The sequence below is a fragment of the Micromesistius poutassou genome (assembly GCF_964030765.1).
Source record: "Micromesistius poutassou genome assembly, chromosome: 8".
Taxonomy (NCBI): Eukaryota; Metazoa; Chordata; class Actinopteri; order Gadiformes; family Gadidae; genus Micromesistius; species Micromesistius poutassou.
The window spans coordinates 17242461-17269570 of record NC_140278.1 but is presented as its reverse complement, the minus strand read 5'-3'; the positions used below and the strand labels follow the sequence as shown (position 1 = coordinate 17269570).

Here is a 27110-nt window from a genome sequence, read left to right as displayed (position 1 = left end):
GCAAGGCTGCAAGACAGTTAAAGGAAACTTCGCACAAAGAAGTAAGTAGATTGGCTTGGCCTTAGTGCTAGTGGCATACAAGGTGATTCATCAAAGCGTATTTACATGAGGCAAATCTGTTCAAGTTACAATTTATGAGTCCATAATTAAACTAAGCCTGATCTATTAAGAAGCACCCAGAAAAAGGTGTTACCTCCAGTATCCTGATTTGCATTTATATAGCTCACAGCGTCGTCATTTACATCTGAAAGCCTCACCTAGACCTGGGGGCTGGGGGGGCTTCTCAGGCTGCTAAAACTACAGAGAATTGAAAATCCACATCAATTCACGGTAGTTTTCTGTCGTGGAACTGAAGATCCACGACAGTTTACAGTGCCGTATCCTGATAAAAGTGCTAGTTTTCATGCATTGTAAGAGGCGTGAGTCGGAGAGACTCACGAGAGATTTGGTAGGCAGAAGGACTCGTACTCCAGATGCACACATTCGGCAAATAACAAATAATATTCTTACCCACCTGACTTATTTGGGTTAGCAAGTACCCAACACAGTGATATCGGAGAGTGGGGGACGTTGTTTTTACCGAGGTTTTCATTTTTGGTAACACGAAAGTACTCTTCCGAGTTAATTAGTAGGTAACGCTGTAATGTAGAAAGTTACTTTTAAATGACAATAATCTTTTAATGTAACAAGTTACTTTCAAATTAAACTTTACCCAAGGCTGTCAATCACATACTCAAAAATGTCAAAAAACACACACACACAAATATAAAAATAGAAAGACATGCATTTAAACTACTAGGGTACAAAAACCGTTACCCCCACCGAACACACACACACGCAGACACACACACACACACACACGCATACTCACGCCACACACACACACACACACACACACGATAAACTGGGCTCGGCTTTGTGCGCTCTTCATCCCCTCCCGCTCTACATGAGGGAGCGGGAGAAGGGAATATGATTTACAACTACTCGCTCTGGCTGAGCTGTATGGATGCCTGGATGGGGTGACATCAATGTGTGTGTGTGTGTGTGCACTCACATACACACACACACACACACACACACACATTGACAGACACACACACACACACACACACACACACACACACACACACACACACACACACATACACCATGGTACCCAGATGCAAAGCCAGCGGGTACACAGCTGCACACCCCAGAGGTGACACTGTGTGTGTGTGTGTGTGTGTGTGTGTGTGTGTGTTTTCACCAATGTTACAGTGTTTGTGACATGACCATCTGCTAATGAGGAGATGAATGACCTTTCTGACCAGTTGACAGAATAACCCAAACACTTTCGCAGAAAAACACACACACACACACACACACACACACACACACACACACACACACACACGCACACACACACACACACACACACACACACACAGATTACACCTCCACCATTGTCTGGTTTTGGTGGAGGAACTCCCCGGATGCAACGCTCCATCAATAACCAACGTCCCATTAAACATTCACCACTTTACTTTTTAATGCCTGACAAAAGTCTTCAGATATTCATAATTCAGATGACAGTTCTCCATGTCTCGGATCAGGCCGGATTTACCCTGAGTCTGCGGGAAGCTGCGAAGAGACAGTTTGACACAAGCGGAAAACCCCAAGACATCCCCCATCATCCCCCTTGCCACTCCTTCCCCCTCCTCCTGACCACCCCCCCCCCTCCCCAGCTCGTCTCTGGCTCCTCCCCCCTAGCCTTCAACAGGCTTCAAACAGACTGCTTTCAGCGGGGCAGAGAGGACTTGCTTTGTCCTTGTGAGGAGATGATGACAACACTAAGAGGATGGGAGGGAAAAAGGGCCAGAGAGGAGGTGAAGGAGATAAACAATGGCGCAGAGCTACAGAGAGGTGGACGTGAAGAGGATAAGGGGGGGTAGGGATTGAAGGAGTGAAGGCAGGGAAGAAGGGAGGAAGGTAGACAAGAATGAAGGAAGGCGGAAAGCAGAAAGGAAGGAACATAAACATACATGTTGAAGACACACAGGCATCCATCCACACATACAAATGCAAACACGTGCCACTCACACACACACACGCACACATGCGAGCGCGCACACACACACACACACACACACACACACACACACACAGAGACACACACACACACACACACACACAAAAGCATCCCCTTGAGGTCAGGAACAAGCCGGCAGACTTGGCACCAGTCCCTCCCTAACCGGGACTCGGTTCTTGTAGCTGTCCGCTACAAGAAACAGCCATTTGCCCCACTTCCCACCGCACATCCCCCATGCCCATCTGCCGCCCCAGCCAATCAGCAGACAGATCACATTGGCATCAGCTGTCTGATGTCCTTCCCCTCTCAAAGACACACATGGGGTTTAACCTCTGCGCCCCTCCTGTTACTGCTCCTCTGTCTCACTCTAGCTCCTCATGGACTTTCTCTAACCCCCCTTTTATTGGATTTTGCTTTCTCTCTCTTTTTGTGAATATATATTTTTCACAGAAATATTATATATATTTATCTATCTATCTATATATATGATTTATCTATCTATCTATCTATCTATCTATCTATCTATCTATCTATCTATCTATCTATCTATCTATCTATCTATCTATCTATCTGTCTGTCTGTCTGTCTGTCTGTCTGTCTGTCTGTCTATCAACCTATGTCCTTGACTGTCTGTCCGTCTATCTATCTTCTATGTTGGGATGGATCACCATCCATCCCAGCTCTCCTTTTTCCTCCATTCTCTCTCTTCCTCTCATTGATCGTCTCCCTGCTGGTGGAAGCCAAGCCCGGTGAATCTGGTGGATCTATGGGGTGGATCTATGTGGTTGCAGCCCAAAGAGAGGCCTGGGGGCCCGGCCTTCTGGAGCCTGCTGGGCTGAGGGGCTCCCAGTGGGCCCACCCCCCCCCCCCCCCCCCCACCACCACAACCTCCGTGGGAAAGAAGCTTTCTCCTAACGCAGGCCCCCCCCCCCCCCCTGAGAGGCTTAGCCCAGGGAGGCTGGGCTGGGATGGTGTCAAACTATAGAACTGTGTACGTTGAACATACCCAGGAGTCGCGGTTATCCTTACGTCTGTATCCATGAAGATCTGAGGCTTATGATGTTGCTAAACTCTTTGACATCATTATCTGGAAAAATGATGGAGCAGAGGTGCAACAAGAGCTTTCGGTGGAAGCTACGCCATGCTAGCTTTTAGTTATTAAGTAAGTTATTGCTTACTTCCTTGTAAGCATTTGTTTACTTTTACAGTCAATCAAAGCTATCCTTTGCTTGGTAGTCAAGGAAATGTACCTGCAAATGTTTTGGCTTTAGATCTCCCCATTGATTTCAACCCAATATCAACCCATTTGAGTTGAGTTTTAAACCTGATAAAAAAAAGCCTGCTGTTAGCCATGGTGACTGTAGCACCAGGCTAGCAGACTCCTAATGCTGATTGCCTGCGTGTGGCGTGAGCTGGTTTGATGGCCGTGGTGTTGAGTTGCCAGACACGCTGTGCCGCTACATGGCGCCTCATTGGTGCCATCTGGGTGGGGGTCCCAGCTGCTCCCCAGCCCACAGTGGGTCATGCTCGCTAGCGCCACACCGACTTCATGCCAACCGTTTGCCAACCGTGGCCCCACCGCTGGAGACACGCAGACAAAGACACACCAAATGCGCACACCATAGATTAGTTGACCATCTTCATCATATCTTCATCATCCTTTTACCATTAAAATTGTATTTTTACTCGTAGTCTGTTCTTCTTTACTATTCCTCTATTTTCCTCATTCTATGTTGAAACATTGGACGATTGCATACAGTATTCCATGTTATCATGCCCTACTCTCCTGGGCTCTGTTCCGTTCGACGCTGCTCCATTCCCTCAACATGCCAGCTGTGGATCTGTATAAGCCACAGACCCAAGCCACTCAATCAGTTACATGCGCTGTTTGTCAGATGCACTTTATGATGCGCCGTTATGAAATGCTTGTGGACTTGAGGTGGGGAGAACGGGTCAATAGTGCAGCTGCCTAAATCATGCATGGATGCATGCGATACACATGTCTACCCTCAGCCTGCCTTTTATCCCTATGTCCAAGCTTCTACACCCGGTATACATGCAAAAACGTTACAATTGTAGGCTCGCACACACACACACACACACACACACACACACACATGCCCACACACTTTCTCACAGACACACACATGCTCACACACTTTCTCACAGACACACACATGCCCCCACACTTTCTCACACACACACACACATGCTCACACACTTTCTCTCTCTCACACACACACACACACACACACACACACACATACACAGAGCCAAGCCTCTAATTGCGTTTCCATGTTGAGGAGGGTGGTCTGCTTCACCCACACACTCGTGGGCATCTGGGGGTCCTTCACATGCGCTGAAAAATGATATTTGTGGTCAGGCGGAGCGAGCCAGCCCCCGGGGCCTTGGGTCCGGTGGGGGGTGAGACCTAGTTTGTAAGTTGGATCATATTTTAGATCAGCAGAACTTTCCTTGGCTGTGGAACATGCGTTCAGGGTTAGTTCCGTCATTGAGCTCCAGAAAAGGTATTTTTACCTTTACAAGTTCCTCATTTAGAAGAGGCTTACGGTGGATCCAGTTAGATGCATGTCATTAATAAGCAGGGAGGGGGTTAGGCGTCTGGCTCAAGGAAGCCTACAGCTAGACTGCAGACACGGAGGTCAATTCATTCTACGCGGTCGGCATTTGACATTGTTAGCATCCACATAACGCCGCGATGTGTTTCAAACGGGACCTGAGCGATAGTGAAACAAACAAACATTACAATGACTTTCACCATGTTTGTGTTCACAGGCGTCGAGTCATTGAGTTGGATCTCTCCAGCTGTTTGTTTAGCTAAAGAGCATCCGCTATCTGACACACAGCGCATTACATCTGTATACATCATCTATCTGCAAAGCGTCTCAGGCAGGTCGGCCTGCCCACGGCCGACAGTGACACAAATACTTGAATAATTCATTAGGCACAAAATTGCACGCAATTAAACACATTTATTTACACATAACCCCCCCCCCCACACACACACACACACACACACACACACACACACACACACACACATCCTACACACAAACGCACACATGCTCCGTAGAAGATTGTGATTGTGTGTCTAGTGTCTCCCTGAGGTGTTGTTGTATAGTGGGGTGTGTAGTGGGGTGTGTAGTGGGTTGTGTACTGTGTTGCGTAGTGTATTTGTGTAGTGGGCTGTGCGGCTGCTCAGCGGTAGACAGCAGGAGGAGTTGTTCATGTGTTCACCGGCTGCCGGGTTTACATGCATTTACATCATCAGCTCAGCACCGCAGAGTAGACAGACCCCACCCCCCCCCCCGACCCACCTGGACACACACACATGCACACGGAGACTCATCACACACACACACACACACACACTCACACAGACACACACATACACACACACACACACACACACACACACACACACACAAATAAAGTTATTTTAAATCAGTGTGTGTGTGTGCTTGCATGTGTGTCCCTGTGTGTGTGTGTGTGTGTGTGTGTGTCTCTGTGTTTGTGTGTGTGTGCGTGTGTGTGTTTCATGTTCTCTCATCTTCTCTCTTACATTTGCACTCACACCCTCATTTTTTCTCTTTCTCTCTCTCCGATGAAGAAGAGCGGTTCATCTTCAGTGACCAAATAATTAACTGTTAATTAAATGTGTTCCTGGTTATGTTGCTGTGTGTGTGTGTGTGTGTGTGTGGGGAGGGGGGGGTGGCTGTGGGTGTGGGTGTGCATGTGTGCATGTGTGCATGTAAGTGTGAGTGTGTGTGCATGTGCTTGCATGTGTGTGTGTGTGTGTGTGTGTGTGTGTGTGTGTGTGTGTGTGTGTGTGCGTGCCTGTGTGCATGTGTGTGTGTGTGTGTGTGTGTGTTGAAGGGGTAAAGTAGGCTAGCCCATAAGCCTGTTTAATTAGGGTGGAGCAGAGATCTGTCCTCTGGCTCTCTGGCCGGTCCAGATGGACCTCAACCTGCAGGACCCACTAGATTCTGCATTAGTCTCCCAGTATGGGCTGGGTCAGACCCTCGCACAGATGGGTCCACTTCATAGTTCCACTGATTGCACTTGGACAGGGCTCGAAGACTGGAATTGGGGTCCGATAACGTCCAAAATTGAAACACACTCTGGTGAAGTCCTTGTCAGCGGTCAGTCTTTTCCCCACAACCATGCGCAAACACATACACACAGAACATGGACCAAAACAAACACACACACACACACATATACTAGCACAAACTCACAAACACAAATGTATACATTTCGTAAATGTATTGCATGAATAGATATTTCATAAAAACGTGCATCCACCCTAGCAGTGAGCTATCTTTTCCCCAGTGGTATAAAACAAAACCGCGTGGGTAGTACACGGAATAATTGAATTTCCTCGCCTCTTGTGTTTCCTTGTTGCCCTAATTGAGGCTTTTTGTGAGGCGTGTAGGTTATTTATGAGGCACAACAACCTCTCCTCTGCCCGCCTGGCTCGCTGCTCCTCCTCTCTCCTCCTCTCTCTCTACCTCTGTCTCTCTCTTTACCTCCGTCTCTCTCTACCTCCGTCTCTCTCCGCAGTCTCTCTGCGCGCAGCGCCAAAACTCAAACTCATTGGCGAGGACAGAACATAGCTCCCGCTCATTGTGTCCCCGTCTCCTCCTCGCTGCGGAGCGCCGCCGTGGCCTCGATACGCTCCGAATCAAAGACAAAGACGGGAAACTCACAAACAGATCAATAAAAAAATTAATTAGGCAAAGCTAAAAAGAAATGACAAAATAGCAGGCTTAGCACGAAACAAAGCTATCTATTCAGCGCGCGCACTCTGTTGTGTTTTTACGTAACACATTTGAATGAGGGGATAAAGGTGTTTTTTAACGGATTTGGTCAGACTTCGGTTGGAACATGTTTACAACTTTACAAAGGGTTTTCTATCTTATTAACTTGTTACTCTGCAAGTTTTTAAGCCACCACAAATGAAATTATTAATTCAACAACTTTACTTAACACATTGCATGCATTATGTCTCACAAATTGTTCAATTGTTCCTTGTGCCCCAACTCAAGATATAAATGCAACAATAAACATCATTTAATACATAGAAATATTCAAAAAGTTAAGTTAAATCAATTGAATATCGAGACATCTTTATATAGTGAAGTAAGGCAAAGTACAATGCGGGAATATATGTATAGGCAAAAAACATGTATAGGCAACTGATTAATTCAATTCTACATAATCGTGTTTGGCCTATATAGCACTATTGTGTTATACATACACTTTGAATATGTGTGTGTGGTGTGTGTGTGTGTGTGTGTGTGTGTGTGTGTGTGTGTGTGTGTGTGTGTGTGTGTGATTCTACTTCCATGTAACAGTTAAAGTGTGTGGGCAGAAGAAACCTTTTGTTATCCCAGCCAGGCCTTTCACTCCTCAGTTGACAAGCTCTGTTTCCCCGTGAGTGGGTTTTGTCTCCGCTCCTAAACAAGCACACAGTCTTTGGCCTTCATTAAAATATATATCTTCTCTCGCTCCAGCTCACCAAACATGGCGTTATGACTGCGTATCCGTATTTATTATAATAAGGCATAGAGTTCATTTCCTACACACGGTGGCTCAATGCCCTGGAGATGTTTTTCTCACATGTTAAAGTGTAATATGCTAGAATGTGTGTTGTTTTAATAACTAGCCTGCAGCTCTGCTTTATGGTTATTGTAGCCAAACAAAACAAAAAAATCGAAACTCGGCGCTTGACCCGGCCAATCTAATCTGTTCATTAGTTGCTCCGCCGACCTCGGAGCAACCGCCGCCTCCGACAACTTTACTGGCCAGAAGAAGAGCGAAGGACAAGGAGCAAACAGGTTGGCTCAACGAAAGGAATGGGAGGGAGTAGTTAAGGTGAAGGTGAGGAGGAGAGGAGCAGTCAGAGTAGGAAGGAGAACCAATGGACTGTAGAGAGTCTCCCTGCACCCCTCCACATCTCCTCCTTCTCCTCCTCTGTTGCGTTTTAGTGTTCCTCTGATCTAGCTCCATCTCCCCTCTTTTTCCCCCTCTCTCCCCCTCTCTCGCTCTCTCGTTCTGCCCCCCCCGCCCCCCCCCCCCCCCCCCCTCCCCTCCTTTCTTCCCTTCTCTGTCGTCTTCCTGTTGACACGCAATCAGACGTGAGCGGTTTGGAAACAACAGGAACGATCCCACACACACACACACACACGCACACACACACACACACACACACACACACAGGCAACCTCCCACCCAGCCCTGAACTCTTTTGTCATCCACCTGGTGTCCCTCTGAAGTGAGCTCGTGTCTTGTTTTGCTGTTGTCTCGTATGCGCTGCTGCGTGGAAACAGCAGCCGCCGTCAACGCTCTTTCAAGCCCGACAAAATTCCCCTCCCTAAGAACCAAGGGAGAGGCAGCCGAGAACAGGAAAGAACAGAGTGGCACGAGAAGAGAGAAATGAAGAATTCACTTTTGTGTGTGTGTGTCGGTGTGTGCGTCGGTGTGTGTGTGTGTGTGTGTGTGTGTGTGGGGCGGAGACAGGCCTGTGTGCATTTTCTGACTCTGTGTTTTGGAAGCCGCCGTGTCTGGCTGTTTGTTTCTGATCTTTACAAAGTGTCTTTTTTTATTTTTATAGACGATCCTCCTATACCCCTACCACCCCCCCCCCTCCCCACCCCTCTTCACCCCCCCACACCTCCCGCATCCTCTACTGTTGCCGTAGCGATGATCAGTGGGAGGACATGATGGATGGTTGTACAGAAATGTCATCTCCTCTGATGGCTGCACACCTTTGGGCTAGCCGGCGTTGTTCTGCGCGTATGTAGCCGTGCTAGCGCCGCTGCTGCATCGCTCATTCCCAGCTCAGAAGAATTTAGGTTATTAAGGGGGAGGCCATCCGTAATTTCTGTGAGAGGTCGTTTGTCACGAGCCGCGGATAAGATCCTGGGAGATCTGCTCCCGCTGATGTCCGCGTGCGCGCGCGTGTCTGCAGAGGATTGACCTGACAAATGGCTAGGTGTTGAGGAATGGCCGCCCCCTGGCAAATAGCATTTGAATGATGGGATGGATGGATAGATGGATGGTGGCCGGGACGCGTGTGGATAGAGTGACAAAGCCTTTACCTATAGATCTACACCCCGACTTCTTTCAATGGCTCTGAGTCTATATTTATACCCCAGATGTTAAATGAATCAAACCAGTTAAACATGATGAATACCTAACTCCTCCTTTGTCTCTTTGTCTCGCTCGTCTTCTTGTCCCCCTGCAGGAGATGACTGGTACTTCTGTCGCCTGGCGCTCAGCATGGCCCAGTCAGGCCGACCTGCAGTGGGCCATGTACCCCTCTCCGTACCTGGCCGCTGTGGGGCCAGACGCCACCCCGGGCCTGGTGGTCTACCGTCTCTCCGCCCGGCAACGGGACGGGACCCAGCGCAACACTCAGTACATCCTTTTAGAGGGTAAGCAGTGGAGGGGAGAAAGTCTTTACATGTCTTTGAGAGTCTGGTCCTTATACGTGGAGGTATGGTTGCTAATACGGTCGATTCTGTCCGTAATCTGAGTATACAAACACAGCTGCATCTATTCTCTTCTGGCAACCATTATATGGTCAGAAATTTATGTTGAAATGTGAAATTTTATATGTTATAGTTTAAATCTTTCTTTAATGATAACAGCAGTAAATAATCCTCGGTTTCAAATAGTTTTTTCTAGAACAAATCTAAAGAAACTACACCGTAAACAGTGGCGGTTTTAGGTACGGGCGATACGGGCAGCCGCCCGGGGCGGCGTTACAGGGGGGGGCACACGAAAAAAAAAAAGATCAGTGCATTTTCTATTATCGATCATAACCCCGCCCCCCCCCCCCCCCCCCCCCCCCCCCCCGTCAACAATACCGCGAGACTCCCGTCAACAACTTTCCGGTGGGGGGGGGGGGAGGCGCACGGAGGGGGTCTCGCCCGGGGCGCAATTCAATGTAGAACCGCTACTGACCGTAAAGCAGGGAGTTAGCAAACAGAAATGGATGTTTCACGTTGTGACAGTTCAGTCAGTAGAGGTGTCATGCGAACAGAACTCTGACGTGGTTCACTAGACCTCAAGAAATCATCAGTGGTGAACATGAACAGCACTAGCACTATTCTCCGTGTCCGTGGAGAGATAAAGAAAGTATGCATGCCTAGACACTTGGCTACATTCAGCAAGTTTACCCTCCATTTACTGACATTAAACATTAATGAAACATTCAAGAAATGTGTAGCTTAGAAAACAGTGCCCAATTCCTTTTCAAGTGCAACATTTATTTTCAATTTATTATTCCTGATTTGCGTTCTCTCTCGATTAGCATGAGCGAGCGTCGCTGCCAGTTATTTAATCTCCAGGTGTTGGACGTCTTGGTTTCCAAAGATTTGTCATGGTTAAGTAAAGATCGTGAAAGGCACACTGCCATACACTTGTACCCACATACCGCACACAGACAAACGCACATGAACACACACGTTGAGTTGGGGGTTGCGTTTGTATTAGCGAGCAATGATAAGAAGCACAACGACACAACGGTAATCATTCCCTTGGGGTACCCCCCAGAGGTGAACAAGAGGGGGGGAGAGAGAGAGAGAGAGAGAGAGAGAGAGAGAGAGAGAGAGAGAGAGGAGAGAGAGAGAGAGAGAGAGAGAGAGAGAGAGAAACAGAGGTGGAGGAAGGGGAGGAAACAGAGAGAGATGAAGATAAAGAATGCAGCAGAGAGACTAAGAATGGATACAGGTGTGTAAAAGTCAGTAGAGAGAGATGAAGGGAGGGGGAAGGGAGAGAGAGTGGGTGGGTTAGAGAGACGAGCAGGAGAGATATTTTAGGTTCTGTTGAACACGTAGAGAGCTGAGGGCCTCTGTGGGGTGTGTGCCAAAAAATAATCCAATAACGAGTATTAGCACGCTGTTTTTAACACCGGGGCCAATATAGAATGTGCTCTGGGTACAGTCAGAACTAGTCATCACCACACCACCTTCGCTGCTCGTCTAAAAATCTGTTGGGAAGCTAGCTTTGACTTGTGAACCCAACTGTTGTTGCATTGTTGCTGTTGCATCTAAGGCAGTTGCTGACCTTTGGTAATGATGTTGTTCCCCATGAGAATGCATTGAAGGGTATTGAGTTAGCCTGAAGGTCAATTTGTTAATCAATTAATGAGGGATTTTTAACCAGTAAATCAACCGCTTAAATTGATCAATCAATCAATCAATCAATCAATCAAACAATCAAATCAGTCTGTTAAAGCAGTGTTTTCTTCGCAGCCTCAAGGGCTATCTATGACGCCAGACCAGGCTGGCTCCTGCCCAGACTCGCCATTCACTTCCTCTTCATCCTGGTTTTTGCCCTGCTCCACTGCCTCCTCCCAAGGCATGAATCCCCTCAAGAGAGAGGCCAGCCACAGTAGACTCTGCAGGTCACACACCGTGTGTCCATCTGGCCCACGCTGTCAGAGAGACAGATAGGGACAAGCCCTTCCATCTCAGCAGACATTAGGATTCTCTTTTATTCTCTGCCCCCTATAACAAAGAATATACAACCTGCCATGGAGGTTGGAATGAGAGAGAATAACGATCAGAGTAGCATGCATTAACGATGATAGTAAATTCAACAACAACAAAGTATTGATCCACAAACTTGACTAGTGTATCTAGATCGATATGAATGCATGTTGCACGACCAGTATGTATACTTGCAATAAACCTACACTAAATGTGAAGTTACCTCATCTCCAAGAAAATGATTTTTATGGGATTGTGTATTGAAGAAGATAAGAAGAAACCAAAGTCATATAGCCATAAGTACCATCAGGTCACATGACTGAAGCCTACATATAATCTGCGTCATCCTCTGGGTATTGCGACGGTGAGAGAGCCAACTCGATTTTCTCATCTCTCTCTCTCTCTCTCTCTCTCTCTCTCTCTCTCTCGCTCTCTCTCCCTCCCTCTTTCTCTATCTCCCTAGCTGGTTAGCCAGCAGCGATGTGCTACTAAAATGCTTCTGGCTCAGATGCTTAAATAATCCCTCTCTTCTTTCCTTGGGTTCTCAGCTGCCCTTTGCAGACACACACACACACACACACACACACACACACACACACACACACACACACACACACAACCACGCACACACACTTACTGCCGCTCTGTGGTCCCTCAGGTGGGGAGGAGTGCTTCCAGGTGGACCGCAGCTCTGGAGAGGTCAGGACCACGGGCCGACCCCTGACCCCCAGTAGGGAGTACCTGCTGAGGGTCCAGGTGCTGGACGGGCTGGGTCGGAAGGGCCCCGTCGCCGCGGTGGCCATCCTGGCCGGCTTCCGGGCCCCGCAGTTCACCAACTTCACGTACAACCTGAAGGTGGCGGAGAACACCCCAGTGGGACAGGCGTGAGTAACTGCACTGGGTGTGTGTGTGTGTGTGTGTGTGTGTGTGTGTGTATGTGTGTGTGTGTGTGTGTGTGGGGGAGGGGATGTGGCCGTGTGGCTGTGTGTGTGTGTGTTCGGTCACTGCATTTTTGTGTCTCTGAAGGTCTAATTATATGTTGATGTATGTGTTGCTAGTACGTGTTGTTATATATATATATATACTGTGTGTGTGTGTGTGTGTGTGTGTGTGTGTGTGTGTGTGTGTGTGCACGTGGCCTCCCTGGCATTCCGTGCCATGTGATGCATAAAAAGATGGGCCCCCCGGAGATGACAGAAGAAGAATAGGAAAAAGGGGGGAGGGTGGTGAGGGACGAGCAGGGAGAGGGGGGGAGGGGGAGGGGGGGGGGAGGGAGGAGGGGAAGTGGGTGGCAGAAGGGGGGCTGGGGGGCACAGATGCATGAATCAGGCCTGCGGCTGAGAATTTGAAAGTGTGGCAAATTCAAATATTTATTAAAAGCGAGGTCTGGATAAACATGAAGGGGAAAAGTGTGCGTGTGTGTGTGTGTGTGTGTGTGTGTTTCAGTGTGTGTGTGTGTGTGTGTGTGTGTGTGTGTGACCTAACTCCCTCAGGGGTGCTGGCGCAAAGCACATTGTATTAATATCCAAGTACCCCGCCACCTTGAGCTCTGCGTGTGTGCGTGCATGAGGGAGTGTGCATGCGTGTGTGTGTGTGTGTGTGTGTGTGTGTGTGTGTGTGTGTGTGTGTGTGTGTGCATGTGTGTGGGTGTGGGGATTGGTGGGTGGCTAATTAGCTAAGCAGGTATGTTGTGTGATGTTTTCTTCGTTTAGAGAGTGGGACTATGGGGGTTTAAAAGCTGAACTTAATGACCTGCTCACATTGGCTGTGCGCTGCGCTATATTCTATACTTCAAACATATATCAGCCATATCAGCCATCCTCTAAACACCATGTTTAATCACCTGTTCACTGACCTCTGCAATGGACGGGTTTCCACTACTGCCGTCCATCTGCCCAACACCAGAGGGTTGAGGAGGATGTCAGCTTTTTATTCCAGTCAATCAGGATGAGCAGCTGATCCTACAAGACACAGCTCGAAGGAAGAAGAGCTAATAATACCTAGGAGCTGGCTTGTGATTGGTTAAAAATGACAACAATTAAAAACTTGCTTGTCCTGATTGGTACACAGTATACATCCGATCTCCACTGATTTCAACGGTTTAGTGGTTGTATTTCAGGTGATTTTAATAAACATCCTGGTTTTGGTTGAGGTCCATCTTGGTGTAGTGCCTTATGTTGTGGGTCCTTTCCGCTTGTTGGGTTTCATATTGCTGCATCCCCACAGCATACTTTCCTGTCATCCTAACGCCACACTAACCACAGCTTATACAGATGTCGTGTTATGTTATCATAATATTCTCATGAATATGTGACTTCATGCGTGTGACTTATTGCGTGGAAGCATGCTGTAAAAGGCTTCACCCTGCAGTATTGTTAGTGATATAGTCTTTTTTCTCTTGTTCGCAAATGAACATTACAATTCAATTTTAGTACCTCTTATTTTTTTATAGGTTAAATTTCATTACAAAAAATATAGAAATACATTATCATCTAATTAGAAACCAGGTCTCTATCAATGCAACAAATGAATTCAAGAAAAATATGAAAATATAATAACCAAATTATTCATTCCTCCTCCCTACCCCCATCCCTCTACACATCCCTGTATGTGTGTGTATGTGTGTGTGTGTGTGTGTGTGTGTGTGTGTGTGTGTTCTTGTGTGCGTTCTTGTGTATGTATGTATGTGTGTGTGTGTGTGTGTGTGTGTGTGTGTGCGTGCGTTCCTGCGTGCCTCCTGCCTGTGTGGGTGTGCAGGGTTGCCATGGTGCAGGCCATCTCCTTCCAGAGGAAGAGCCTGGCCTACATGCTGCTGGTGAACCCGGGGAACCTGTTCAGCATCCACCAGGAGAGCGGGGCGCTCAGCCTCACGCGGCCCGTGGACTACGAGGGCGGCCACACCCTGCACAGCCTGCAGGTCCGGGCCTCTGAGCCCGACACGGGCCTCAGCGGGGTGGCCGAGGTGAGGCGGCGTTGTGTGTGTGTGCACTGCACACGTGCACACACACACGCACACACACACACACACACACACACACACGTTCACATGCCCACACACAGGCACACGCACACAGACACACACATGCACATGCACACACACACACACACACACACACACATATGACTCACGTACATATGACTCATCTGAAACACACACACACACGCACACACACACACACACACACACACACACACACACACACACACACACACACACACACACACTGATTAGAAACTTGGTATAGAGTCATTTGCAATGTTGTCTGAATAGGATCAATACAAATACAGAAAGGGAAGAATTGTATTGTCTATTATACACATAAATTTATTTACTTCAAATAACATATTCCATTTTATGTAACATGAATTCTACTGTTATATACCGGTATAATACTACTGTTGCTACAATATAATACAACTAATTAGTTTGGTGAAGTTGAAGATGACCTGTATTTGTGCTGTTAACCCTTTCAAAAATAGCCTGGAAACACTGGAAAAGATCCCCCTGCCATTTAGTAGTCCATCTGTGCATGCTGTTTGTCAGTCCTCGGGATAGGTCACGCTCCCCTCAAGGGTAACCATAGCAACCCAAATGTGATTCAATGATGGATAGCTGCACAATTTATAGATTGAATATAACATATAGCATACTAGCAGTGATAGAGTACTGTTAGAATATAGCATATACTGTATAGTGACACACCAACAAAGCCCCTCCATTATCACCTGAGCTTGCTACAGATATAGCATATCTGTTGCTGATGTCCCTGTAGGCTTTCCTATGGAAGGTGTATGTGTGTGTGTGTGTGTGTGTGTGTGTGTGTGTGTGTGTGTGTGTGTGTGTGTGTGTGTGAATGTGTCACTCTAAATGATACCGCTGCTCTATCACTGCTAGTGTGTTATAGGTTATCTTCAATGCATACACTATATAAATAGGGTTAGGGTTAGCCCTAACCCTAACCCAGCATTATACAGCGTTAAACAGGCATGCCTCCATAGAGCGTTCCCCTTAAGGGAGGGCAGGTCTTACCGTCTGACTGTGTGTTGTGGAAAGGCTGTCCAGTTGTTGTTGGCTGTTTATTCCGGGGCTTAAGGGGCATGGAGAATAGCTTTAAAGATCAGCTCCAGTGGGTCAGGTGAAGGAGGCGTGTGTGTGTGGTGGTGGAGGTGATGGGCGTGGTCGGGGGTTTGGCAGGATTTGGAGTTGAGAATAGGGATGGATTTGGTCCCGGCCTCTGGAAGGCGGGAGAGCCGTGAGGGAGGCGGGATGTGTGTGTGTGTGTGTGTGTGTGTGTGTGTTTATGTGGGTGTGTACAGAAGAGTATATTTGGGTGTGGTCTGTATAATAGTGTGCATCTATGAGTGTGTTGTTGTGTGTGTGTGTGTGTGTGTGTGTCTGTGTGTGTGTGTGTGTGTGTGTGTGTGTGTGTGTGTGTGTGTGTGTGTCTGTGTGTGTGTGTGTGTGTGTGTGTGTGTGTGTCTGTGTGTGTGTGTGTGTGTGTGTGTGTGTGTGTGTGAGTCACCATGAGTCTCTGAGGACAGCATGCCATCTGTCCTGCTATCACTCACTAAGTGGCGCAACGACATGCAAACAGTTCCCAGGTAGAAACACAATTAGTGCCTGGCTCCTAGCGCGCAGGAATATAAAACCTGCCCACGAACGAGGCCCTGTAACCATGGTTACAGAAGTAGCAGTTGATGGAAGCGAGAAGGTGATGATGATTGAAAAGTTTTCTGACATTTAGGATATGCTAACTAAATAAAAACACAAAATAAGGCGGTGAGCAAAATCATAACCAAAACACTACTCAAACAAATGAGCTGTAGGCTTTATTTGAGAATTGATTTGAATAAATAGAGATACTGGGGTACCAATGTTAATGTTTAGGTGTACAGTTTAAAGGGTTAGAATTAGGTATACAGTGAAAGATGGTGCTCATGACCCACTCAAGGGGAACTGTAACAGACAGTGGAAAGATGGAGTTGGTACTGGGATAGCAAAAAAAACAGGGCAGCCATCTTGACTTGGCAGATAGTTAAGGTCACTCGGTCACCCACTCACTCACACCACCACTTAATCATTCACTCACACACACACACACACACACACACACACACACACAGTGTGTGCTCGCACACATAACACTGGAGGCGGTTCTGTAGTGACTCCTGAAGCATGTGATTGATAGATGAATTGATAAACGGCATGACTTCATCAATCCATTTACTTTGCTCCTATTGGCTCCATCCAAACCCCATTCCCGCCCCAACGCAGGCTGTTGAGCCCCTAACAAATCAGAACGGATAGACCCCTCTCTCTCTCTCTCTCTCTCTCTCTCTCTCTCTCTCTCTCTCTCTCTCTCTCCATTCTGCTTTAACCAACCTCCAGCCTCTCTCTCTCTCTCTCTCTCTCTCTCTCTCTCTCTCTCTCTCTCTCTCTCTCACTATAACTGGGTGTCTCTCTCCCCAGGTGGTGGTCCACATCACAGATGAGAACGACTGCACGCCAGAGTTCCTCCACTCCATCTACAGCAGAGACAACATACCTGAGAGCACATCTCCAGGAACCTCCTTACTGCAAGGTAACACGCACACACACACACACACACACACACACACACAGGTCAACCTATCCTCGTTGACCTCTGTGTTTGTATGATACTGTATGAAAATCGATGCAGATTAGAAGTGAGTGTGGGTCTGAGAAGAACTCAAAATCGTGCAAGCGAGCCGCTGGGTGAGGCGCGAAGAGATTGAGCGTTTGCTGAGGCTTCGTGAGTCCCTTCCAGCAGGGCGGGACCCCCCAAATTGATTATTGTATAGTCCTTTGAGACCCTCTTATATAAAAGAGACCCCAGCTCTATAACTCACTTATTAGTGTCCCTGACCCCTAAGTCCCCTCTCATTGCATCACTTCCTGTAGGGCTACTGCCTCCTCATTGATCATTCAAGTATATCTTCAAGCCCTCTTTCATATAAATGACACCCCCACCGTGGCACCGTGGGGCGTGGCAATAATTCTTCATATCCATATGGAGAGGGGGGGAGGGGGGGGTGCTTGTGAGCAGTAGGGGTACACCATACATACATAGGAAGCTTGCAATAAGCAGTTCACTCAACAACAGAAACAGTCAATACACACTCAGGATGAGGAATGACCTCTCACACATGATAAATTAACGAATTGTGTCAAATAAACCTGCCTCGTTAAATCAATGAGCTCGGTGTTTTGCTTTCACGAATAGGTTATCGGCTGTGTCACTACCAAATCCGTCCGTGCCAACGCTTCTCTCAGAGTGTGATTTGAGAGAAAAACGAATCACGTTGATTACAAAAGTAATTTATTAATTAAAATGTGTGTACACACATAAGCAGAAACGTACACCAACAAAGAAAGTATTATATCCAAATGTTTCTATTATAATGCTTAAGAATAATCCCACAAATAGGATGCTCTCGAATGATGCAAAATAATATTTAAAAATAGTAATTATTTCTTTCTTTCTTCTCCTCCTCTCCTCTTTCCTCTCCTCTCTCCTCCCTCCCCTCTCCTCTCCTCTCCTCCCCCATCCTCTCCTCTCGTCCTCTCCTCTCCTCTCCTCCCCTCTCCTTTCCTCTCCTCTCCTCTTCTCTCCTCCTCTCCTCTCCTTTCCTCTCCTCTCCTTTCCTCTCCTCTCCTCTCCTCTCCTCTCCTTTCCTCCCCTCTCCTCCTCTCCTCCTCCCCTCTCCTCTCCTCCTCCCCTCTCCTCTCCTCCTCTCATCTCCTCTCCTCTCCTCTCCTCTCCTATCCTCTCCTCTCCTCTCCTCTCCTCTCCTCTCCTCTAGTTCTTGCCAGGGACTGTGACACAGGGCTGAACTCTGAGCTGTCCTACTTCATCCACAGTCCTGACTTTGAGATCACTTCCAGGGGCGTGGTCAGCCCCAGCAGGAGGCTCGACTACGAGCGGCCCAATCACATGTATGAGTTTGTCGTGGTCGCCGTGGACGCAGGAAGTCCCGCCCGCACAGGAACCGCCTCCATCCGGATTCGCATGGCCAACATCAATGACGAGGCACCCGTCTTCTCACAGCATATGTAGGTCTATCTGTCTGTCTCTCTGTTTGTGTGTCTGTCTGTTTTTGTGTCTTATGGGGTCATTGTCCTGTGTTTATCTTGTAGCTTGTTCCTTTTTTTCAAATTTCCTGTCTTGCTTCTGTTGAAGGTTATTCACAGTGTGATAAAACTGTGTTCACCCTGCTCCTGTGCCCAGACTTATCCATATACAAATAAACAAATTCACTTCCACTCCCTGTGGAATCTCCTCTCCTCTCCTCTCATCTCCTCCTCCCTCTCCTCTCCTCTCCTCTCCCATCCTCCCTCACCCCTCTCCTCTCCTCTCCTACCCCCCTCTCTCCTCTGCTCTCCTCTTCTCCCCATCTCCCCTCTCATACCCCATCCTACCCGCTCCTCTCTCTGTGGTTTATGAGACCTCTTCCCTGCAGTATTTGGAGTCCCGGTACAGCATCATTATCATGTAAATCATGTTAATAACCTCCCACCAGGGCTGGGATTAGCTCCCAGTGGGGCTTTTCGCTTGTCTCTACTGGTCTACTGGAGGCGGTACAGTGGTTGGGTGGTGGCATTTAGCGGACAAAAACAGCCGAGAGCAGAGATGGCCATTTAAAAGCATAGACACGTGTATGGATGCATCTGCTTTATAAGTGCACATAAACATGTCCTAGATGACAGTAAAGAGGGAATGGTAATGCACAAACTCACAGTGGCACACTAATGAAATGTATATTGCTTTATGTTTGGTGCGGGTGTGTGTCTTAGTCTGAATGGTTTATGTGTGTTTGCAATTTTGTGTTGGTGTGTGTGTGTGTGTGTGTGTGTGTATGAGAGATGGCTTGATGCTTATACATTCTGTATCTTATTTGTTGTTCTTGTCTCCCTCTCCCCACTTCCTCCTCTGCTCATATCCTCCCTCGCCTTTCCTCTCTTCCCTCCTCTCTCCTCCTCTCTCCCCATCTCTCCTCCTCTTTCCTCCTCTCTCCTCCTCTCTCCCCCTCTCCCCCCATCCCTTCCATCTCTCCCCCTCCCTCCGTCTCTCTCCCTCCCCCCACCCCCCTCCCTCCCTCTCTCCCCCTCCCTCCAGCTACAAGACCTTCCTGAGTGAGGACGCGGGGCCCGAGACCCTGGTGGCCATCGTGCACGCCAAGGACCCAGACGGAGACGCCGTCTCCTATGCCATCACCGGCGGCAACGAGGACAGCAACTTCCAACTGGACAACCAGAAGGGTGGGTCATGGGGGGAGGAGGGGCAGATGATAGGGGCAGATTTGAGATCATAGAGTTGCATTTATCAAATGCACAGCCCGACTTCCATAGTCACGTGTGCCGAGCAATACAATCCTTAACGTGATGAAGAATTAAATAGGCATTCACTAGTTTTGTTAACAAGGTGTACATTAAGCATCAGAAGATGATGTTCCGTGGAATCTGTTGCAATCTCCACAGGTTAAATGGGTGGACTCTGTTTCCCCTCCTGGCTACGGAGCCAGGCCGGTGACCGATGACTGCATTCACCTCACGGTGACAGTGCCTATTGACAGCGTTTCAGACTTTGAGGAAGTACACAAATCAGCGGGGTGGGGATTCAGAACAGATCCCATTTTGGAGTCTTCATTAGCTGGCTTCAAGATGTTCCTTTTGACAATGGTTCACACCAAGATATTGGGTGAGGTGAGGAGTGAAAACATCCCTCTGGGGTATGTTATGGTTATTTTACTCTTTAAAATCCTGCGAAGACACGGCACACACCGTCTAGTAGGTATGCGAGAAGAAGCAAAAGTACACTTTCGTCTTTAAATAGAATAACATGGAGTAGATGATATATAGATGGACTGTAAATGGGAAGTTCATCTATATTAAATTACATTAAATGAAACCTGGTGATGTACATTGAGATGGAGTAGGAGGGGAGAGGGGGGGGTAAGGGGGGGTAAGGGATGAGAGGAGAGACTAGACAGGAGCGATGAGGAGAGCAGAGGACCAAAGAGGAGAGGAGAGGGAGAAAGGGAGAGAGGATGAGAGTTAAACACAGACAAAAGGGTATAGGTGAGGAAAGGGGGACACTGGTCAAGCATCAGTGAGGAAGGTGCACACACAAGCGTGTGTGTGTGTGTGTGTGTGTGTGTGTGTGTGTGTGTGTGTGTGTGTGTGTGTGTGTGTGTGTGTTGCCGTTCCTTTCTGTCCCCGAAGTATACAGAGCTTTTCCCGCAAAACAACTATTGGAGGATTATTCTACGTGTGTGTGTGTGTGTGCATGTGTGTGTGTCTAGTGAAGTCATGTTTGGCAGGTTTAACTGTGTGTGTATGTGTGTTTGTATCTGCCCCCGAACCCCCACAAACAAATACACACACTCAAACACACACACTACCGCCCCCCTAAAACCACAAAACCCCAGTGTTATCGTCTGTTTACAAGAGCTGTCTCTCTCTCTCTCTCTCTCTCTCTCTCTCTCTCGCTCTCTCTCTCTCTCTCTCTTTCTCTCTCTCTCTCTCTCTCCTGAAAACAGGGCACACCAGCTAAAGCTTAAGCCTCTGCCTCCCTTATCACCAACCATGCACTGCTGTGCTCGTTCACACACACACACACACACACACACACACATACAGACGGGCACACACACATACACACACACACACACACACACACACAGGCACACACGCTTGCTCTCACTCACACAAACACACACACACACACACACAAACAAAGTCCTCTTGTGAACACACACACACACACACACTCGCACAAAAGTATGTTAGCCACACCTCGCAAAAATTCACACAGATATAAACATGGACATTTGCACATAAATGATATATTAGTCCCTCTCTCTCCCCCTATCTCTCTCTCTCTCTCCCCCCCGCTCGGCCATATGGCCTTTGGCTCGCTCTCCCGTTCTGCTTTGTCACTTCAAAGCCCTGAGAAGCATTTTCATGTAGATGTGCTCTCCTCTCCCCTGCCCTCCTCCTCTGTTTATCAAGCCACACAAGCAATTTGTTGTTGGCATTTTTTTCTTTTGCTCTCCGTGCGTTTGTTCCGGGCGCAGGGGAAGCGGAGCGCGCAGGATATTTGCACAGTGGAAGCGCTGCATGTTGTTCCTTTTTCTCTCCCCCCCCTCCCCCGAATGAGTGCTATGAGTTTGGACATTAGCATTTCAGCGGTAGCGCCGGCCATCTCCCTCAGAGTGACTCACCGGCAGCAGCAGCAAGGGGTGGCCTTTGAGGTCTCTGCTTCTCCTCCACCACCACGCCGCTGAGTGGCTCTCTGGGTTCCAGCTGATTGCCGGTGTATATTTAATTACCACTGCTTGAAGTGCGGAGGTCGGAGCACCGCAGACCTGCACCGCCGAAAACCGCACAATGCAACAGCAGTGGAACCGAGAGATACAGTACATAGTGTTTTTTTCTGATTCTAATTGGCTCCAAACTGGAACAAAAATGGAACCACTGTCATCGCTATCCTATCCTATTCCTCAGGTTTAATTTCAGCGTGTGCTTGCCGTTTGCCGCTTGCCAGTGTAATGAAACACTGGGGATGTGAATAATCAAAAGGTGTAGACCACAGACCACAATAGCAGAGGCTGCAGTTATGACCGAACAGCGGTGGGCAAGCTGAGCAGCAGCCAGGTGAAACGGAGGACTTGATACAGCAGTTCCTCCCTGCTAGAGAACCATCGTCAGTAGAAATCTCCTGCTGAATCTATTATTAAGGAAACCAGTGACAGGTGCCTCCAGCAGTCCACTAACCCCTCTCTCTTGTTCTCCCTCTCTCTCCCCCCTCTCCATCTTTCTCTCTCTCCCTCCTCTCCATATCTCTCGCTCCTATCTCTTTCCATATCTGTCTTTTGTCCCCCTCTATTTATTTCTCTCTCTCTCTCTCTCTCTCTCTCTCTCTTCTCTCTCTCTCTCTCTCTCTCTCTCTCTCTCTCTCTCTCTCTCTCTCTCATTGTCCATCTCCATATCACTCCCGTTCTCTCTCCCCCCTCTCTTACCCCCCTCCTACCTTTCCCTTCCTTCTCCCTCTCTCTCTCTCTCTCTCTCTCTCACTTTCTGTAACTCCAGGTATCATCAAGCTGCGTATGAGCCCCCCTCCCAGGCTGAGGGGCCCCCAGTATGTCCTGAACATCACCGCCACCGACGACAACGCTTCGGGGGGTCCGTACCCCCTCAGCAGCTCCGCACAGGTGGTGGTGGGCATCAACGACATCAACAACAACAAGCCCCTCTTCCAGGAGGTAGGCCTTTGTGTGTGTGTGTGTGTGTGTGTGTGTGTCTGTATCGGTAAGTGAGATTGTGCAGAGGTGTGCATGTGTCTTTGTGTGTGTGTGTGTGTGTGTGTCTGTGTGCGTGTGCGCGAGAGAGAGAGAGAGAGAGAGAGAGAGCAAGCGCAAAAGACATTGTGTGAGTGCAGTGTACATGTGTGAGTGTGTGTTGCTGTTGTACGAATGCATCACCATCAGTTAAATCATAATGTAACCCAGCATTGTTACAACAACATCAAGCTGTGGTTGCCCCCGCGACCCATCCCATAATAACCCGCCTGTGTCCCCTCTGCCCAGTGTCAGAACTACAGCCAGCACGCTGTGGTCCTGGAGAACCAGCCCCCAGGCACCTTCGTCCTGCGGGTCCACGCCGTGGACGCTGACATGGGGGTGAACGGAGAGGTGAAGTACGGCATCATGAACCACGAGGGCGGAGCCTCCGGGTTCGACATAGACCCCGATACAGGTAATAATAGATAATGAGACAGGTGATAATGATACAGGTGAGATAACAATACAGTTGAGATAATGATACCGGTGCGATAATGGTAGCAGTGAGATAATGATACAGGTGAAGCAATGATACTGATGAGATAAGGATACGGAGCAAAAACGATGACAGGTGACCAAGAACTGGTGAGGTTACGATAGAGGTGAGATAATGATATAAGCTGGATTTTTCTTCTTTGCTGGGCTCCTCATTTAATTGGCAAGATGGAAACCGTAACAGACAGAGCAGGTGTTAACTGCTCTGACAAGTCAGAGCTGTCGAATGCGTGTGGTGACAGCTGGTTCATACTGTGGGTCGTGATTAGCCAATGCACTACAGGTGTGCAGCCTCACCCAGCCACAGTCTAATCAGCCAGACCTGGGCCAGGTGAGGCTGCTTCAACCAGCCGTCAACCACACATTCTCCCCAGGGTGAGATATAATGATACATAATTACACAGGTGACCCTTGACTTTTTGGTTTTATATAAGCTAATTATTCATTTCATTTACCCATAATGTTCATCTCCCCTCTGGGTTGTGTTATAATTGGCGTAATGTATTCACGTGTAAACAGCATGTTTGTGGCCCAGTTATGGACTGTTTTGTTATTGTTAATTGGTTGCACCAACAAATTCAAATTTTCAAATGTCGTTGTGAAAAGCCAAAAAACAAACAAATCTGGCCCATTTTCTGTGTTGAACTAGTTTGAAATGTTCAAACATTACATATGATGTTTTATTTCTTGGATGATGAGAAAATACAGAAAAAATGTAAACACTTATTTGAGCCAATTGATGTCTGATTATTACAACCAGATATGGTAGCAGTCTAAAACTATTTTGAGTGGAATTGAATATGTCTGGCCACTATCCTGCGTCACAAGGACGTCAAAATGTGAAGGAGGCAATAAAAGATTACCATTGATCAAAATGTGACCTTAAGGAAATAGTGTACGATTTTCATTACACTCTATCACTTTGTCGCCTTGTTAAACGAAATGCAAATGCTTTTACTATTAACAATGTAGTTATTGTAATTCACAGTGGAGAAAGGTGTCAAGTGTGACTGTGTATTACATTGAATATAGTCAAAGACTATAGAATATTGTAATAGTTACGTGTTCATCATTTGATCAAGCTGATGCATGGTGTGTGGCAATCGTCACGTGACTACGCATCTCACCCCATCTTGTGTGTGTCCGTGTGTCTGTGTGTGTGTCTGTGCGTGTGTGTGTGTGTGTGTGTGTTTGCGGTGTATGTTTATGTGTGTGTGGTGTATGTATATGTGTGTGTGTGTGTGTGTGTGTGTGTGTGTGTGTGTGTGTGTGTGTGTGTGTGTGTGTGTGTGTGTGTGTGTGTGTGTGTGTGCATGTGCGCGGTGTATGTATGTATGTGTGCGTGCCTGTATGTATACGTGTATGTGTGTGGTGTGTGTGTGTGTGTGTGTGTGTGTGTGTGTGCGTCCCAGGCGTGGTCAGCAGTACGACCAGCTTCGACCGCGAGCGCCAGCGGGAGTTCACCCTCTCCGTGACGGCCACCGACCAGGCGGACGAGCCCCTCATCGGGATATGCCAGGTCACCGTGGTGATCGCCGACCAGAACGACAACGACCCCAAGTTCCAGAACAGCCGCTACCAGTGTGAGTGAGACGGCCCATCGTCACGTCAACAATGGCATGACTTACCCCCCCATCCCCCCCCCCCACACTTCTGCATAGTGATTATTCGTCTGTCATAATAATCATAGGGAATTGAACATGACATGTACTGTATACATGTATATCCATATTTAGTATATGCTACACGTGAACCTCCTAAGATGGCGCAATTTGATTGGTTTGCTATCTCGGGATATCGGGCGATATCCCGTGATTGAGAGCTGAAACTCGGGATATTGTTTTCATCGCAAAATGTCTGTCTCGTCACGCTAAAACGTGACGTCTCGTCACGCTAAGAACAAATAGACCGCTAATAAAAACAAATAAATCCCGGCAAAAAGTGTTATCTTGTTTATGAGTGGAGTGTTTTGGAGTGTTCACGTGTAGTATATGCTAAAACAATTAGTCACCACTATTCACTTCGCCTTTGCGAATAATTGTTAAACATCTCATCTCATGTTACTGCCTATGCACACAAGAGCAGGTGCCACTTAGTGTCTTCATTTGTTGTGGAAGGCAGTGAAGACCTCTGAGATGCGGGCGTTGTTAGTGGGGTGGCTTAGTGAAGAGTTCTGCCGCTGTGCCTGTGAGCAGGGCTGGAATGAATCCCCGACGACCACATAATGCTAATAGTCTCTGGATTCCATGAGTAATAATCCCTTTCAAATCTCCCAAGAATGATGAAATATCAGCTTGTGGCTCTCTGGGCCGCTGTTTGTTTACTGCGTGTGCAAATATGTGTTTTGATATGCGTTGTGTTACAAGTTTTTAGCATTAGATTAGGGAGAAACAGAGAGCGACTCATTAAGTATTTAACAGGCAGGTTTGGATGTTTCTGGGGCGCACATTAATTTGCTGTGTGTGTGTGTGTGTGTGTGTGTGTGTGTGTGTGTGTGTGTGTGTGTGTGTGTGTGTGTGTGTGTGTGTGTGTGTGTGTGTGTGTGTGTGTGTGTGTGTGTGTGTGTGTGTGAGCGGGAGAAGAGAGAGAGACAATAATATGTGGATACCCTGGGGGGGTGATAAGATTACTCATGCAAAATTTCTCTGACAATTGATTCTGAAGGTACAGTTGTTTTTTTTGCCAATTTTCTCTTTTTCTGTTGCAATCCTTGTTGACACTGTCAGAAAGACTTCGGATAAACAGAAAAACTTCCATTTACTGACTATGAAGTGAGTCTGTGAAATCGGATTATAATATTGTCAATTATTTACAGTATGTTTAAAACAAAACAAAAACAAAGCGAAACAGATACAAACCCACACATCCGTCTGACATACATAGGCAGGAATGGAAATGCCTGCACATGACCAGTCTCTTTGTTTGAGGTTTCATTAACATGAATGAGTGACGGTTGGCCCTATGCTTTGGGGAGGATTATAACGTGTGGAAACGTAAACAGTCATGCTACAGTGTACTGGGCCGGGAACTCCCAGAATCCTCCTGTGAAACCGATTCTAGGGCCGTGGGGTTGATGGGCTTGTGAGGTGATTGCTTGGTGGAATCTTACATTATAATTGTGTTGAGGAGATGTGACATACATGGCTTATCTAAATCCCAAACGTACCCTCTCCAACAAGAGTAAAGGTCAGCGTATTTATAAGGTGCCAATGTGCAAAATATACTACATTAGGAAGGGGGATCTCATTAAGTTTATTGTTGACGAATGTGATGATGAGTATGAAATACTATTTAGATATATGTTACATATTATTGTGATATTATCTATTACTATAGTATAATAACTGTGTTGTTATTGAAATGTTATTATAGTATAATAACTGACTCTAATTGTGTTATTTCATCCTGTGCTGCAGACTTTCTTCGTGAAGACACGTCGGTTGGAACTAGTTTTTTGCGGGCGGCAGCACACGATGCCGACCAGGGGAGTAATGCGGCTATTACGTACTCCTTGTCCAATCAGAAGCCGGCTTACTTGGAGATCAACCCTAGCACGGGGTGGGTCTACGTCAACCACCCCATCTCACAGGTCAGAGACATTTCGTTATACAAGAATACCGTAATGGCATTGGCAAGTAAAGGGTTAACACTTCCACTTTTGA

At 47.4% G+C, this 27110-nt stretch overlaps 1 protein-coding gene across 1 annotated transcript in view; it reads left to right on the top strand.

Annotated features, from left to right (window-relative positions):
* LOC311351805 (neural-cadherin) overlaps positions 1 to 27110 on the top strand; it is a gene marked incomplete at its 5' end in the record, with an annotated part of 92871 nt that overhangs the window by 31718 nt on the left and 34043 nt on the right. The window contains 11 exon segments of the mRNA XM_084471942.1: positions 9339 to 9376; positions 9378 to 9528; positions 12248 to 12473; positions 14347 to 14551; positions 17060 to 17171; positions 18415 to 18664; positions 19728 to 19870; positions 22703 to 22875; positions 23200 to 23368; positions 24861 to 25031; positions 26865 to 27083. Coding sequence (XP_084328068.1) covers positions 9339 to 9376; positions 9378 to 9528; positions 12248 to 12473; positions 14347 to 14551; positions 17060 to 17171; positions 18415 to 18664; positions 19728 to 19870; positions 22703 to 22875; positions 23200 to 23368; positions 24861 to 25031; positions 26865 to 27083 — 1857 coding nt within the window.